Source organism: Muscardinus avellanarius (genome assembly GCF_963383645.1).
Source record: "Muscardinus avellanarius genome assembly, chromosome: 4".
Classification (NCBI taxonomy): domain Eukaryota; kingdom Metazoa; phylum Chordata; class Mammalia; order Rodentia; family Gliridae; genus Muscardinus; species Muscardinus avellanarius.
Genome location: NC_137789.1, coordinates 11,552,243 through 11,570,402, shown reverse-complemented (window position 1 = coordinate 11,570,402; position 18,160 = coordinate 11,552,243). Strand labels below are relative to the sequence as shown.

At 39.2% G+C, this 18,160-nt stretch overlaps 1 protein-coding gene across 3 annotated transcripts in view; it reads right to left on the bottom strand.

The window, feature by feature from the left end:
- ADCY8 (adenylate cyclase 8) overlaps positions 1 to 18,160 on the bottom strand; it is a gene marked incomplete at both ends in the record, with an annotated part of 223,274 nt that overhangs the window by 111,976 nt on the left and 93,138 nt on the right. For all 3 annotated transcript variants that reach the window (XM_080695322.1, XM_080695323.1, XM_080695324.1), the window contains one exon: positions 11,981 to 12,108. In XM_080695322.1, coding sequence (XP_080551448.1) covers positions 11,981 to 12,108 — 128 coding nt within the window. The remainder of the gene's footprint in view (positions 1 to 11,980; positions 12,109 to 18,160) is intronic.

The following is an 18,160-nucleotide window of genomic DNA, read 5'->3' as shown; positions in this document are numbered from 1 at the left end:
GATAACGCAGTCTCTACAACTTAGGCTTCAAAGCCAAAAGGCGTGTAACAGTCTCCTTCTATAGTGAGCATGAGTTGGTTGCAGGTCCTTCAGGAGTCACTGTGGGGCTGGGCTATCAGCATGGTGGTCAGGGAGCTGGACTCTACTTTCAACCCTTATCCATCCATGGCCTCTACTGGACTTCAACATCAGAATGCCTTATAAAACAGGGTTTCTCTGCATGTCTCTTAAAATGCTGAAAGCCACCATTTCTTCTCCTAGCAGGGAAGTTGCAATTCACAAAATGCTTTCCAATTCAGAGTGTCATTTTGACATCCATAGTGATCTGGAAAAGTAGATAACTTTAAGTATTATAAATTTCCGTTTCATAGACAGAGACGCTGAGGATCAGAGAGAACTAACATATGCTTATTATCTCTTCTGTGGTGAGCCTTATACCTGTACAACCTCACCTCATTCCCATAACTACACTATGCTACCTAGGTAGCTCATCCACCAATTCATTGCACACATGTGACAAAACCTCTGTAGTCTTAAGCAGTAAAGCAAAACGACAGCATTGTTGTATATTCATAGAGCTTACACTTGGATGATTTATTCCTATTTTATAGCTAGAGAGGCCAGAGGTGAGTGAGGTTAAGTCCCCTGTCCAAAGTCATGCAGGTCATACAAGTAATGGGACTCTATAGGACTTGTGTGATGCCCCGCTGAACACTGTTTAGACATGTCTTGATGGTGCTTCCCTTCAGCATTCGTCCCTGCATCTGGGACAGCAAAGGTGCTAGGGGAGGCTTCGCATGGCATTTCTACTCAAAGCCAGGGTGGAGCCATTGAGAGAGTGAAAGCAGTGATCCAGCCTCCATGCTGTGGTGATCTTAAGGATATGTGGTGCCCCCAGATCTTAGAAGAACATGTCAGGTATGTGTCCAAGTCAGCATTTCCTTGTTGAGAAACTCAAGAAAGTCGGGGTGGTCTGAATATTTACCAACTTTTTCTCTCCTGAAATGTACTAACTCAGCGTTGGAGAGGTGTGTGCGATTGGGTGAGTGCGAGTGTGTTTATGTGTATGGGGCAAAAAGTTTGCATATTCTTGTCCTAAAGAGCCAGAACCAAACTCTTTTATTGGACAGTTTGGACCCAATGTTCCGTAAAGTTCATGCCATAATGTATGTTGCACAAAAAATGAGTTCCATAAAGTGCTTCACAAAGAGAATTCCCTGTTCAATCAAGATTTTGCAATACCTGCTGGTGTTTCATGTCTTAACTTGAAAGGTGAATCAGCCCTAATCCTCATCTTGCCCTGTGCTGTTTTTTAAAATAACCAAAAAATCTACAGTTCCTGACTTATATACAGAGTGTGGGGAGTTGTAGGCAATGATTTCTGTGTACATTATTTAATTTAACTCACTTATGACGTAGTTTATATCACATATGAGGTAGGTTGTGATGGGCTATGTTCTGGCTGGCAGTAGGCACATGGATACGGGGAGAATTAAAACATGGCTCTAGTTTTTTCAATAAGAATATCTTTTTTAGTGTGGTACTGGGGATTTTGGTACGGGTCCAGTGTACTACCTCTGAGCTATACCCCCAGTCCTATTTAATTATTTTATTTTATTATTATTTTTTTGCGGGTCTGGGGGTGGAACCCAGGGGCATTCGACCTCTGAACTACACTCCCTGCCCTATTTTTTATTCTTTATTTTGAAACCAGGTCTCACTGAATTGCAGAGGGCCTCACTAAGTAGCTGAGGCTGTCCGTGAACTGCGGTCCTCTGGTTTCAGCCTCCTGAATGCTGGGCTTACAAGCGTGCGCCACCACGCCCGGCTTAATTTGTTTATTTTGAAATAGGGTCTAAGTTACTGCTTGCTGCTGCTGGCCTTGAACCTGTTAATCATTTTTTCTTAGTTTCTCAAGTATGAAGGGATTGCTGGCATGTGCCACCACAACCTGCACAGAAATTTCTTTCCGTGAACTAGGGTTTGTCTCTGAGTACTCTTGTTGCCTTTCTCCCATCCCATAGAAAAGCGAGTGAACAGCTTGAGTGTCTGGCTTAGTCTTGTGCTTGTAAATATTTCACACATATTTTTTTGAATGAAAAAAAATCCCAACTTATGAGGTTTATCAATTACTATGATGTAAACACTTCTCTCAGCTGATTTAAGCTTCTAACTCGATGTCAGATAGCTTGTAAGATTCCTGCAAGTTTAATAACAATTGGCTCTCATAAGAAGGCAGGAGCTGGCCCAGTCCATCACTTGCTAAATCTTATGACTTGGTGAGTTTATCCCTCTGTGTGGGTAGCTGTGACCACTCTGATCCACCTGTGTGGAGTGGAGTGGGTATCAGGGGTTGGTCCACTTCCTGCACCTAGCCTTGATACCGGTGCACTGCTTTTTTTGTGTTGATTACATGAGCTAAAGTTACTTCAATTACCCTCTGATACTCAAATGTGCCCCTTGTAAATGGGTCTCCCATGTTATTATTCCTACTTTTCAGAGGAAGAAACTTAGACTCAATATGCTTAAGATTCTTGGAAGAAGCTGGGCTGGGTGGCGCACGCTTGTAATCCCAGCATTTGGGATTCTGAGACAGGAGGATCATGGTTCGTGGACAGCCTCAGCTACTTAGTGAGGCCCTCCGCAACTCAGCGAGACCCTGTTTCAAAATAAAGAATAAAGAATAGGGCACGGGGTGTAGCTCGGAGGTTGAATGCCCCTGGGTTCCATCTCCAGACCACCCCCTCACACACACACAAAAAAAAAGATTCTTGGAAGTAGGATGTGAACTAAATTACTGTGTACTAAATACTAAGGATTTCCATTGCATCACACAGCCTCTCATCAGGAACATCACTGGAGTTAGTGAAAGAGAAAGAGTGATCCAGTATGCTGGAAAGAGTCTTACATAGAACCATCTGAATACAAATCAATCAAAGGCAGGGGTTTTTAAAATTTCTTATTGGTGCATTGTAGTCATACATCTTAATGGGGTACAAGATGGTGGAGACATACATGCACACATCACCCAATAAGCCCTTATGCAATTTCTACTCCATTCCCTCCCCCATCCTTCTCATGTTTGACTTCGGTGATTGATATCATGATATATTTTTTTAACAAAGGCAGGGTTTTGACAACTCCATTCATGCTAGACTCCTCTGCTCACAAACCTCAGAAAGCTTCAGACACATACCAAAAAAAGTGAACATGTCTTGTCTTTGCTACTTTTGACAGTTGTCCAAACTCATCTCTATGTATGTTAACTCTGCACCTGATATATTTGTTGCCCCAAAGAGGGAAGAACACTATCTATCCTGTCTCTTACCCTGTGTAAGAGTAAACTCAAAATGAAACAAAGACCTAGAAATTGGACAAGAAATTGCAAATGCTATAAGAAAACATAAGACCAACCCTCCAACACCTGGGCATGGGTAGAGACTTCCTTAATAAACCCCTGAAACTCAGGAAATAAAACCAAGTATCAATAAATGGGTAGCATTAAATTAGGAAGTTTCTGTACAGTAAAATAAGCAATCAAGAGTATGAAGAGAAAGCATATAGAATGGGAGAAAATATTTGACAGCTACTCCTTTGATAGAGGACTAATATTTAGAAGATATAAAGAAAGAACTCAAAAAAGTTGACACCAAAAAATAAACAGTGAGCAATTGAACTGAATAGACACTTCTCAGAAGACAAAATACAAATGGCCAAAAATACATGAAAAATATTCAATATCATTAGCAATCAGGGAAATGCAAATCAAAACGATAGTCAGATTCTATGTAACTCCAGCTAGAATGGTAACTATCAATAACACAAACAATAATAAATGCTGGCAGGAATGTGGAGAAATAGGAACCCTTGTACTCTGTTGGTGGGATTGTAAACTAGCCAATCACTACAGAGGTCAACATGGAGGTTCCTCAAAAGACTAGAAATAGAACCACCATGAGACCCAGACATTCTACGTCTCGGTATTTGTCCAAAGGAATTGAAGTTAGAATACCATAGTGATACATGCATATCCATGTTTAGTTCAGTACAATCCACAATAACCAACTGAGTTGTCCATAAAGAGATTCTTCTTTTTTTAAAAAAAATAACATTTTCTCTTCTGGTTTTGCATAACATGGTTATTTCTGAAAATTTGAAAATATGGAAAAGAGAAATAAAACCATCCATTTTCTACCACAGATCTTGATCTCTTCTCTGTTTTTTAAAAAATAGATTTTATGCTGGATGTGGTGGCGCACGCTTGTAATCCCCACGCTTGGGAGGCGGAGATAGGAGGATCGTGCAGGTTCGAAGTCAGCCTCGTTGGCGTGAGAGACCCTGTTTCAAAAATATAAAATAGGTCTAGGAGTGTAGCCCAGAGATAGAAGGGCTTCCAGGAACCCCAGTACCACACAAAAAAATAGAATTTGAAGAAACTGAGCTTGCCCTAAATTCTGTATATGTGTGTGCACGTGCACATGTGTTCTACCACCTATATTTCTTTAAACTCAAGCTTTTTCCTATGCCATTGCAATTTAATGCAAACTATGATATCTAATGGCTCAATTATTTTTTATTTTGAAGATATTCAAGAATTTATCTCACCTCTTATGGAGTCAGATAAGCATGGCTCAGGGACTGAGTTCTGACCCCTACTAGTTGTATGTTAGAGGTTTGAAGCATTTTTATCCAATCACAGCTACAGTTCCATTCTAAATCTGAGGAAAATAATTTCCTTGCAGGGTTGTTAGCGTTAAGTGAGGTAAGGTAGGGAGATTACTTAGTAGAGTGCCTGGCAATGTGAACATTCAATGGGTATTAGATTTATCAGTCGTTATCACTAGATATGTACTGGAAACTGCTTTAATCACTGCATCTCGGAGAGGAATGCAAACTTAAGAATGTTATATTGAAGTTTTGGAACAGGGTGAGAAAGGAGAAATGATGACAGAGAGCAAGAGTGAGAGAGAAAGAAAAAAGGAGGAAAAGAAGGGAGAGAAAGAAAGGAAAAGGACACTGTGCAGAGAGGCAGGCTTGGGGGTTTGCACCGTAGGTGGCAGAAAGGAAAGGTAGCTCCCGAGGTTTCGTTCTCATCCCCTATTTCTGCTTGGCAAGGCCACTATGTCACAAGGCTGAGGACCTCTGCTCTAATTAAGTGCTGGGGGAGAACGAGAGCCAGCCCCCACTTGGCGTTCAGGTGTTGTTTCTGTGACTTTTTAGCAATGGCACTGGAAAGACTTGGCTCTGCAATTTTCATTAAGATTCATCAAGGACACCTTTTATAGATCATTAATAAAGCTATCGCAGATAACAGAGCCCAGCATCAACTCTGACACCTCTTCAGCTATCAAGACTCCCCAGAATAGACACAGGATGTGTAAAGAGGAGCCACCTGGAGTCACTTATCAATCTAGCTAATAGAAACTATGATCTAAGCCCATTTTAATTAATTTAATCTTATGAACAGACATGCATGGGATAGTATTAAATGCTTCATTAGAAGTAAGGTTACATCCAGTCTCTTTTTGTTGCTATTCATCCAGCTAATATCATGTTTCTAAAATCAGGTATTTTCAGTAGAATGAATTTACTATGAGCCTCTTTTGATTAGGGATTGAGCTTGTTATTCTCAGATGGTTACTGATCTTTTGCATTTTAATTTTGCCCTGCTAATTTATAATGGTGGTAATTGGGTTCTCCTACATACGTGTTGGTCCTTTTGTACTGATGGTAGATTTCAGGCATCAGGAGCAACTGCAGAAGTCTAGACTGGGAGGCAAGATGACATAATGGTTGAAACCCGGGCCTTCGGAGTCAAATGGCTTTAGACCATCAGACTTGTGCTACTGCCGGCTTGTTGTGTGATCACAGGCAGTTATACAATCTGTGTAATCTCCAGTTTCCTCACTGATAAAGTGAGAATTTATTCCTAGAACTTCTCTTAGATGTACTGACACGACTGTACTGGTTGTCCATGGCTGACATCCACTCTGATTGGCAGCTCTGCTAAGTGTACGGGTGACCATACATGGTACGTCAGCATTTTCCTATAACACACTGCCTATCTCTTAGATTTGTTATGAGGACTTAGAAAGCTAACACAAGTAGCACATTTATCTCAGGGCTTGACATATAGTAGGCATTAAATTAACTACTATCTTTATTTTAATAGCCACAGAAAAGGATGCATAATAAAGTAATGCTTTTATATAACCTGAGTTCAGTTTTGAGTATCCAAACTTAGGCCTACTTGCAAGATACTATTTAAAAAAATACTTCTATGAGCCGGGCATGGTGGTGCACACTTGTAATCCCCGCACTTGGGAGGCAGAGACAGGAGGATCATGCAGGTTCGAAGCCAGCCTCGCTGCCTTAGGAGACCCTGTTTCATTATATACATATAATGGGAAGTGACATATATACATAATCTGGGAAGTATATACATAATCTGGGAGTGTAACCTGGAGGTAGAAGGGTTTCCAGGAACCCCAGTACCACTAAAAATGATACTTCTATGGTGATAAGTGTTACATACTTTAAATTTTAATCACAATCCATTCATCTAACACCTAATTTATTACCGTAGTTTTGCTTTTGTGAATGTTGCTGCTATAAACATGGATATGCAGGTATCACTATAATATTCTGATTTATTTCAGTCCCTTTAGAGAGATATCCAGGAGTGATATAGCTGTATCTAATGGTGGATCCATTGCTGATATCCATAATAGCTGATAAAGGACTAATATCTAAGATATACAGAGAACTCAAGAAACTCAATGGTAAGAAAACAAATAACCCAATCAAAAATGGGCAAGTGCTCTAAATAGACACATCATAAAAGAAGAAATTCAAATGGTCAATAAATGTATGAAAAAATGTTCAACATCATTAGCAATCAGAGAGATATACATCAAAACAACCCAGAGATTTCACCTGAGTCCAATTAGAATGGCAATCATTCAAAATACAAACAACAACAAATGCTGACGAGGATGTGGAGAAGTGGTAAATCTAATACATTGTTGGTAGGATTGCAAATTAGTAAAACCACTCTGGAAAACAATATGAAGGATTCTCAGAATAATGGGAATGAACCTACCAAATTATCCATCAATCTTCGGGCATCTACCCAAAATAATGGAAACCAAACTACCAAGCTAATGCATGTGTATCCATGTTCATAGCCACACAATGCACAATTGCCAAGCTATGGAAATAGCTAAGATGAATGGATTACAAAACTATGTAATATATACACAATGGAATTTTACTCAACCATAAAATAGAACAAAATTATGTCATTTACGAGTAATGAATGGAACTGGAGAAAATTATGTTAAGTGAGATTAGTAAATCACAAAAAGTAAGAAATTGGATGGTCTCCCTAATATTTGGAAGCTATGGAGAAAAAGGGTCATAGGAAGAACTCTAGATGAGGAAGGAGAAGCCAGAGATGAGCAAATAAGGTGAGCTAACTGAGGGGGATTGGAGGGGAGAAGAGGAAAATTCCTTAATGTACATGATGTACATTCACAAACATCAAAGTCAATCAGTAAGCCAAACATGAGAAGGGAGAGGAGGGAATGGAGTGAGAATTGGGGAAGGGCTCAATAAACAGAGAGTGCATGTAAGCCTCTACCATCTGTACCTCATTAAGATGTATGATTACAATGTACCAATAAAGAAATTAAAAGAAAAGATCAATCTTTTTAGATTCCATTTAGAAGTAAAATCACATGCAGTGTTTTTTTCTTTTTCTGTGCATGGTTTACTTCACTTAACATAATTTATTCTAGGCTTTTCCATGCTATTGCAAATGATAATTTTTCTAAATTTTATGGCAGAATAAGTAATACATATATGTAACATATGTAATAAACATATGTCACGTGTATTTTACATTTATTACATTTTCTTTATTCATTTTATCCATGGATGGTTGATTCCATATCTTGGTTATTGTAAAACCTGCTGCAATAAATATGAAAGTATTAACATTTCTTCTTTCTATGGACTTAATTTCCTTTGGATATATACCCCGAAGTTGGGTACCTTGATAATTACATCTAAAATTTTTTGAATAATTTCATACTGTTTTCTATAATGTATGTGTTAATTTGCATTCCTACCAACATTATGCAAGAGTTTTCTCCACATCTCCATCAACACATAATCTTTTTGCCCTTTTGATACTAAGTCATTCTGACAAGCTTCAGATGACACTTCACTATAGTTTTTATTTGTAGTCCCTTAATTATTAGTGATGAACATTTTTCATCTACATGTTGGCCATTTGTATGTCTTGTTTTGAGAACTGTATATTTGGGTTCTTTGCCCATTTAAAAAACTTAACATGTATTAATTATGCCTATTAATGGAAATCAGTGTGATATTTACACATGTGCATACAGTGTGCACTGATCAGCTCCAATTACCTTGTTCTACTCCTCTCTACCCTCTACATCCCTTTAATCCCCAGTAATTATTATTCTACTTTCAAGTTGACTTATTTAGCTTCAATATATGAAAAGTCAACATGTGGTACTTCTCTTTCTGCATTTGCCTTTGCCCATTTTAAAATTTGAGTTATTGAGGTTTTTTTTTTTTTGGTGGTACTGGGGGTGGAACTCAGAGGCTTTCTACCTCTGGGCTATACTCCTAGACCTATTTTATATTTTATTTGGGAACAGGGTCTCACTAAGTTGCTGAGAGCCTCACTGAGTAGCTGAGGCTGGCTTTGAACCTGTGCGATCCTCCTGTCTCAGCCTCCCGAGCATGGGGATTACAAGCTTGTGCTACCAAATCATACAGTAGACCACACAACAAATCTCAACAAATTAAAAAAAAAACTGAAATCATACTGAGCGTCTTTTCTAACGCTCAGTCTAATGTAATGGAATTAAAAATCAATAATTCTAAAACTTTGGAAGCTATACAAATATAAGAAAATTAAATAACTTACTCTTTATCAACTAATTAATTAAGGAATATAAACAGATAGAAATTAAGGAAATTCAAAATTCATTTTGCTGCCTTTTATTCCTTTCTTTTGGCTAATCACTCTGGCTAGGTCCTCTAGTACTATTTTGAATGGGAGTGGTGACAGTGGACATCATTGTCTTTGTCTTAGTTTAGAGAAAAAGCTTTTAACTTTTCCTCCCTAAGCATGATAAAAACTGTGTGAATTTCATATATGGTCTATATTATGTTGATGTCATTCTATACCTAATTGGTTGAGAAATTTTATCATAAATGGATGTAGAGTTTTGTGAAATGTTTTCTAAACTTTGAAGCTTTCCAACTGGAATAAATACTTTTTTTGGTGTACTGGGGTTCCTGGAAGCCCTTCTACCTCGGGGCTACACTCCCAGACCTATTTTATATATTTTTTATTTGGAAACAGGGTCTTTTAAGCCAGTGCAGCTGACTTCAAACCTGTGCGATCCTCCTGTCTCCGTCTCCCGAGCACGGGCTGGAACAAATACTTTTGAGATGAATAAAAAACTCTAGCCTGTGTAAGTGATGATTATTTAAAACTATTAACTTTTTGATGAAACTACTGGAGTTCTCTTTTATATGCACCAGTGTGCAATATTTTCCACCAGCTATCTCACAGAGTGAAAACTTGATAGTGAAAGTAGAAACTTTAAAAATCTGAACCAGTTGCAACCAAAGCTTGCCTCATTCCAAATCTCTTGCTCATTTATCTGTGCTTGCTTCCTTGTTAACTAGAAGAATTAAGGCTGGACCTCAAGTCTCCTACATTGTAATCAAGGAGTTGTTTGGGTATTAATAAACTCTGACTCATGTAGTTAAAAATATTCTACCAAATTGCCATATCCTAAAGACATAAAAACAGTGCTTAAAAAACTAACAAAACAGAATGACCTTGAATTATTTCAACCTATCCAAATTTTACTTCTCTTTATCCAACTCCAAACTCTGGAAAGGACTCCTTGAATTGATCATAAGACAGGATGGACAAAGTCTTTCCCAGAAAAACAATGATAATACTCTAAGTATCTTAAAGTACATTGGTAATAGATATTCATTTTTTTTGTATTATCCTCTTTTAAGTATCTCATCTGCTTAAGGTCAAGAAACAAATACCTATGGGAAGTCTGTAGAAGTTTATATTATTTAAATTTGATTTGTATGTAGATATTCAGATATTCATAACGGATCGAGACTTCAGAGATTGGTCTTTTTTTTTTTTTTTTGGTGGTACTGGGGTTCCTGGAAACCCTTCTACCTCTGGGCTACACTCCCAGACCTATTTTTTATACTTTTTTATTTGGAAACAGGGTCTTTTAAGCCAGTGCGGCTGGCTTCGAACCTGCACGATCCTCCTGTTTCCACCTCCAAGTGCAGGGATTACAAATGTGCGCCACCACACCAGGCTCAGAGATTGATTTTATTTCTTCATTTTATAGACAAAAAAAAAAAAAAAATCCAAGGGATCTTCTTATGGTTTCTCATGGGGAAAAAATCCCCAGGAAAGGTATTCAGTGCTGCATCTCTAGTGCTTAGCACAGTACCTGGATATGGTAGAATTTAATAAACCTTTGCTGACAGACTTACTAATGGATTGACTGAGTAGGATCACATTCCTACATAGTTGTGGAGGTCTCCAGTCTTCTGGATGTCAGTCCTAATGCCTCTTTTGAAACCAGTGAAAGCATTCCATCCTAGTTTTTAGGGCAAGACCCTCAAGTGTTCAAATGAGCAATAAGAACTTGCAACCTTTTCCTTTTGTGCAAAGCTGACCCAGAGGAACTTTGAATTGGAATCTGGAGGCTCCTCTCTCTGTAGTCCTTAAGTGGGGGGAAGAGACATCTGCATCTCTGCAGAGGACTTTTTTTTTTTAGGTCTGGGGATGGGCCCCAGGGACATTTGATCTCCCACCTATACCCCCTGCCCTATTTTTTTATTCTTTATTTTGAAACAGGGTCTTACTAAGTTACGAAGGGCCTCACTAAGTAGCTGAGGCTTTCTGCGAACCGCGATCCTCCTGTATCAGTCTCCTGAATGCTGGGATTACAAGTGTGCACCATCATGCCTGGCTTACAGAGGACATTTGAAGTCTCTATATCCTCCTGTCTGCTTTGTCATAGGGATATATAATCTCAAAATGAAGGCATTTCTGCCCCTGCAGCCTTTCATTACTGTCTTTGCCATGGTTGTTTGAGGATGTCACTCGAGGGACTCTGCAACCAGTTTGGAGCACCAAGAGTAATTGTGACAATACTGAAAGTTTTTCCTAAAGCCATACACAGTCTAGTTCTAGAGTCCTCAGCCCCACTAACTCCTTCCCACCTGATTAAGCCTTTACTTTTCAGATATGCTGACTATGATGAAAGCATTTGCCACAAACCCATGAAGCCAATCTTGGTTACCCTCTAATGATTTTGTATTGTTCTTAAGATAAAGTGCAACCCCTTAACATGGTTCACAAAGCCCTATGGGTTTTGGCTGCTTCCGGCGAATAGTCCATCTGTCATTACTTTTCTACCCCAGGCCTTATCAGCTGCGACAGAAGCACATCCTGATTTCTGCACATGTCTGGCTCTCTACTCTACCTCCAGGATCCTGCTGATGTCCACCCACATTTCAGGAAACAGCTTACGGCATCTCTACCCTGGACATGTACTCCAAAATATCAGATTGAATTAGCTGTTCCTCTTCTATTCCCCAAGGCACTTGGATTTTACTTATCACAGATCTAATTGTTCTGCACTGAAACTATCAATGTATTGTTTACTATCTTCCACTAAATCATAACCTCTGTGAAGGCTGCTCATCTTGTTTCTTACTTTATCTCTACAAGGTGATTTATAATATAAATTTGTTACATGGATAGTTGAAAGTGAAAAATAGTTAAAAATAGAAAAACTAACAGGTCAGAGAGATGGGGTGATATGTCTTTCTAATTATGCACATTGAAGGCCCTGGTGATACAGAGGAGACCACAAATTACCTGATGGTTTTAATCATGCTGAGGCCCATTTCAACACAGCAGTGGGCATGATCCTGGCGGGGCTCTGGAAGTCCAGACACACAGTAGTAGCAGTCTCCCAGGATCTTAATGCGAAGGCAGTGGTGCTCCTAAAACAACAGTGTGGAAGGGAAAGGCTGTATTAGAAGGAAAATCAGTTCTTCAGGAAGCCTAGCAAACAGAAACCCCAGAAATTCTCTCTCAGTAAGAATAAATTCTAGAGAGGGAAAAGAGCTGGCTCTTGGTGCTGCCTGTCTCAGACTGCAGGGGTCTTGCCAATCTTCCCAAATGGATACAGATGCAATCTCAGGATTCCAATGCATGAACAGCCACCCTAGGGTTCATTTTAGGAGCATGGATTCCTGTCCATTGGTTGTTTCAGTACATCTCTTTGTGTTAGAGAGTTGATGATGATATCTGATCAATAGGGAAGCTCATATTCTTCAGTTTTTCTTTTTAAAATCTCACATAGAATCTGAGAGAGCACTTCATAGATTCCCAAAGTCCATGATTCTACCCCTCGGGAGATGCTGAACTTATCTAAAGTGGTGGTAGTATGTACTTTTGAAGTTATGTTAAAACCGTGACATATTTATAATGTTTTATCTAATTGAAATTATACAAATAATCCATGAGTACATTGTCCTTGTAAAGTTAAAACTATAGATTAAAATTCCCTTGGGCAGCCCCTTATCCTTGGACACATAACATCCTGGCAGCCGAGGATCCTTCTTTTGTCTGAAGAGGGTGCTGTGTATTCACATGGGCAAACACATGTTTCTACATATACATTATTTTGGTACTCTTCAGCCATAACTTTATCAGACCCTGTTTATAAATTGGGAACATGCTTTTTCCATGTAACAATATGTCATGAAATATTTCTATGTCATTATGCCAGAAATGCTATTTCATTATTGTTAATGTGTTGAATAGCTCGTCACCATGTTAGGTTTGTTCACTATTGTTAAAAACTGAGGTTGCTTCTAGTTACTACAGAAATTTAAGGACAATTTTAAGAAATAATGATGAAAATATAAAAATTAATATGTTCTTCATATTAGTAGGGAATAATAATATGTATAATATATATGTATGTATGTGTGTATATAGACCAATGTTACATTCCTAACTTGGATAGGAAGGGATAGGTAAGGATTACTTTCTTAAGAAAATGATAAACTGGGTGTGGTGGCACAGGCTTATAATCCCAATACTTGGGAGGCTCAGATTGGAGGATTGAGGTTCTTGGGCAGCTTCGAGTACTTAGTGAGGCCCTTCTCAACTTGGTGAGACCTTGTTTAAAAATAAAGAATAAAAAAATAGGGTAGGGGTGTAGCTTGGAGGTAGAATGCCCCTGAGTTCCATCACCAGTACAAAAAAAAAAAAAAAAAAAGAAAACGATAAAATCTAGAGGTATCAACATTTTCAGACAGCATTATCCAGGGTCAAAAATACTCTGTGATAAGCCAGGTGTGGTGTCATATGCTTGTAATCCCAGCATTTGGGAGGCTGAGACAGGAGGATCACAGTTTGTGGATAGTCTAAGCTACTTAGTGAGGCCTTTTGCAACTCAGTGAGACCATGTTTTGAAATAAAGAATAAGGACTTCCAGGAAGATGGCGACCGAGAAAAGCGGGGCTTAGGAGCCCCACTAACAACCAATCTCTATTACCACGAAATCAGTGCCTTTCATAGCCAGAAAACACCATCACCAGAGAAATTAAAAAATGTAACTACAAGGGACAGAGAAAAAGAGGGCTGGAAAAATGGGACACCAGAAAGAAACCAGACTGCTGTGCCGTGGCTGGAGCTGTGGTGTGGAGCGGCGGGCGCCATTTTTTCTTGCAGTACCAGGCCTCAGAGAGGAGGGGGACTCAAAACAGAGCTCAGAGCCACAGAGAAGGTATGCCGGCCTCATGGCCGAGGATGCGGCAGCAGCGCCTTACTGCTGGTAGCAGCGGTGAGTTCACCGGATGGCTACGGCTACAGACCAATGCACTCAACAGCCCACCAGGCTCCAGAGAGAAGCGGCGGACAGCGAGCCGAGGTGAGCCGCTGCGGAACAGCCGGGCAAGACTCGGCAGATTTTTCGGCACACAAAGCATCTAAAGCTCCCAGAGGCTGGGCTCAGCACATGCTGCAGGGACTCAGAGTGGAGCTCAAAACCAGAGAAGAAATACACCAGCCTCATGGCCGAGGGCGTGGCAGTGGCGCCATATTGCCATCGGCGGCAGCAGCAGCGAATTCACAGAGTCCACTACAGCTCCATCTGCGTATTCAACAAAAGTGAGTCAAATTGCAGGCCCCAGAGGAGAAATCCCAGTACTGCACTCCTAGGGACTTGACCCAGTGGGGGAGTGGTGGTGGCAGAGATATCACACCATAGGAGAACACCCAACCTGGCACCCCCCCCCCCATAGTCTAAAGCAGCCTCTATTGACTCCCTGGGTCTGAGATTCTGTGATACAACCCAGTAAAGGAGTAGTGGGGTCTGAGATACCACAGACTCGAGATCGAGAGCACCTTAAGCGAAGTCATAGTGACCCAAGGGAATAACCCAGAGAAGGCACAAACTTCCAAAATCATGGGAAAGAGGAATAACAATGGAGCAATGAATGCCCACAACCCCACAACATCAGAACCCGATAAAACAGAAATTCAGAGATTTCTAGAAGATCAAATCAGGAAAATAACTGTAGAAATAATAGAAGTGCTTCGAAAAAAATTCAGAGAGAGCCAAAAAGAGATAAAGGATGCAATTAATGAAGTAAAGGCCTCAATTCAAAGTACAAACAACCGATTAGACCACATGGAGAACAGAATCTCGCTCTTAGAAGATGATCATTCCAAAAATGAATGCATAGTTTCTAATCTAGAAAAAAATATCCGACAGCAGGAGTCTAACATTGAAGAAATATGGGCCCATTTTAAGAGAGCTAACCTAAGAATAATTGGAATAGAGGAAGGAAAGGAAGGTGAAACCAAAGGGATCAACAATCTCTTCAAGGAAGTAATAGCATAAAATTTTCCAAACAAAGAGCAAGAGGTTATTACAAAGGTCCAGGAAACTTATAGAACTCCCTTTAGACAGGATTGGAGAAGAGGATCCCCACGCCACATAATTGTCAAAATGACCAATGTGGAAGCCAAGCAGAGAATATTAAAGGCAACAAAAACAAAGGGCCAAGTGACATTCAGAGGCAAACCAATTAGAATCACTCCAGACTTCCCAAACCAAGTCATGAGAGCCAGAAGGGCTTGGAGTAACGTATTCCAAACTCTGAAAGTAAACAACTTCCAGCCAAAAATTTCCTACCCAGCAAAACTATCTATCAAATTAGATGGAGAAATAAGAAGCTTCCATGACAAACAGAAACTGAAGGAATTTATGTCTTCAAAACCAGCGCTAGAGAAAATAGTCAAAGAGATTAACTACAAAGAAGAAATAGGTGACACACACCAGAACCAGAGAAACAAGATTTCCCATCCAACAGACAACTAAGATTAGTTATCTGTGGAGATTCATTATTTATGTTAGTCTTTTACCTATCTTTAAATTGTATTGTTTGCTTTTATTGCTGTTACTTTTTAGGATTTCTAGTTGGAATATTAATATACTTTCAGATATAGCATTTGAAAATATTTTATCCCATTCTATCAGTAACTTTTCACTGTTTACATTGTCTTTGGATATACAATATATATATATTTTTTAGGGAGTTTGGATACCCTTCTGTTGCCTGTGCCATTGAAATCATATCCAAGAAATCACTGCCAATTTCAATGTTGTAAGGTTTTATGACCCAGATTTTCTTCTAAAAGTTTATAGTCTTAAGATTTATATTTAGGTCTTTTATCTATTTTGAGTTAATACTTGTATATGGGATTAAGTAAGGGTCCAATTTTATTCTTTTCCATGTAATTATTATTTTTCAACCATATTTAGTTAAAAGATTATTATTTCCTCCACCAAATGTTCGTGGAAACCTTGTCAAAAATAACTTGACAGTATATGGAAGAATTTAGCTCTAGGCTTTTATTTAACTCCAATGGTTTATATATCTGCCTCTAGAACAGTACTACACTGTTTCAATTATTGTAGCTTTATATGGTTTGAAATCAGAAAATATATATCTTCTAGCTTTGTTCTTTTTCGAGATCATTTTGGGTACCTAGAGTCCATATTCCATATTAGGATAGATTTTTTTCTGAAAAATAAATATATAAATATATGATCGTTTCACCTAAAAAAAAAAAAAGAAAAAGAATATTCTCTGGTAAGAAAGAAAGCAAAAAGAAATATTGAAATGTTATCTTTAAGTTATCAAAAGCTTGGTATTAGACAAATGAAACTGTTATGTGAGATTATCATTTTTAATTTTGGGTAAATTGCTATAATACTAGATGTCAACCACTAAGCCAAGCATGGGAAGGAGGGATGGGGAGGGATTGGGGTGGGGATCGTGTGGGGGCTGACTGGGCGATGTGTTCATGTATGTCTAAAAAGTTTTTTTGTATCCCACTATGATGTATGAATACACTGCACCAATAAAAAAAAATTTTTAAGTAAAAATAAAATAAAAAAATATATAAAATAAAGAATAAAAAATAGGGCTGGTAATGTATCTCAGAGGTAGTATGCCCCTGGGTTTCATCCCTCGTAACACACACACACACACACACACACACACACACACAGATCTCTGTGCTGAACAGCTTGAACCACAAGTGCTCGAAAAATTCAAGTAAACTAAGGGAGTATTAGGACTCTGCAGCAGTCCCTGAATTTTAATAATGGAACAAATAAATGGTTTGTGCCATATTTATGTGAGAGTAGGTTTTTCTGATCATGCTGTAGTAGAAATTGATAGCATCATATTGAAACAAGGCAACGAAGGGCACTGTAGAACCACACCATTTTGGTGTGAAAAGACAATGAAAATAAATAAATGAATGAATAAATAAAGCAAGTCCAATCCCTTTTACATAAAAGCAGTTGATTGAGTGGGTTTGCCTAAGGTTGATGACAGAAGAGTTAAGGCAGGTTTCCTCATTCCAAAGTGAGTAGAATTGTTTTTACTGGCAGAGTTTCTCACAGTTTTCCAAGGAAGGCCCCCTATCGTAGTATGTACTGAAATTCCTGGGGAGGAAGCAGGAGGAGAGAGAAGAGGGTCTACTAGGAGTTCCTGAGAACAATTGTATAGTGTTAACTTATTTGGGGCCAGCCTATTCTGAGACACTTTGCATGCATACTTTAAGTTTTCATCACTTCAAATATGATAGAAAATGCAGAGATGTGATCTGCCTCAGATACATTCAAGACAAACCCAGCTCTGGATTCCGCCCTTCAAGCTGTCTTGCATGAGCATCTTTCTAATGTCCTGTCACCTACCCCTAACATGCCTGGGGCATGGCTCAGTGATCAAGAGCAGGTACCTACCCTCAGCGGGCTTTGACTTGAACCACAATACACTACCTGCTATTAATGGTCCTAGGATAGACTGTTTTACTTCTCTGAGCCTCAGTCAGTCATTTTATAAGATAGTAACAATAAAAAGCTTGCTTTTCAGGTTTGGTGTGAGAACAGAATGAGGCAAGCTAGGGAAAGCACGGAGCAACACTTCCACCAAATGGTGTACAAATGTTTAATATTCCATTCAACATCAGTAAGTTTACTCCATCTTATGTCCCTGCTTAACTGGGTATCCCTTATGTCTTTGAAATATTTTAATTAGACTCATCCCCAGATAACAGACTATGTCTCCTTTCACCCACTGGTACTTAGCTGGCTGTGTGTCCACACTACACTTCCTCTCCTCCACCCCGGGTGGGATCACCCTGGTGATAAACTGTGCCTACGCAACAAAGCCTTCATTCCTTAAAATCCTGTGCCCTGACCTCTGTGATTTGTTCCTCATTTCCTTGCTGAGCGCATTTCTCACCAAAGTCTCCTATGCCCTTCATGCTTCAGCAATTCTGAGCTTCTATAGCTACAGAACAAGCAACATGTTTTCACACTTCTTTGCTTCGCGCCATGTCTACGCCTGCAAGGCACTCATCTAATCGGATGCTAGCAGTATTCCTGCTGGACCGTAAGGCTCAGCCTGCATGAGGTTTCTTCTCTGGCCCTAAGAAAAAAAGAAAAGAGCACTAACTCTT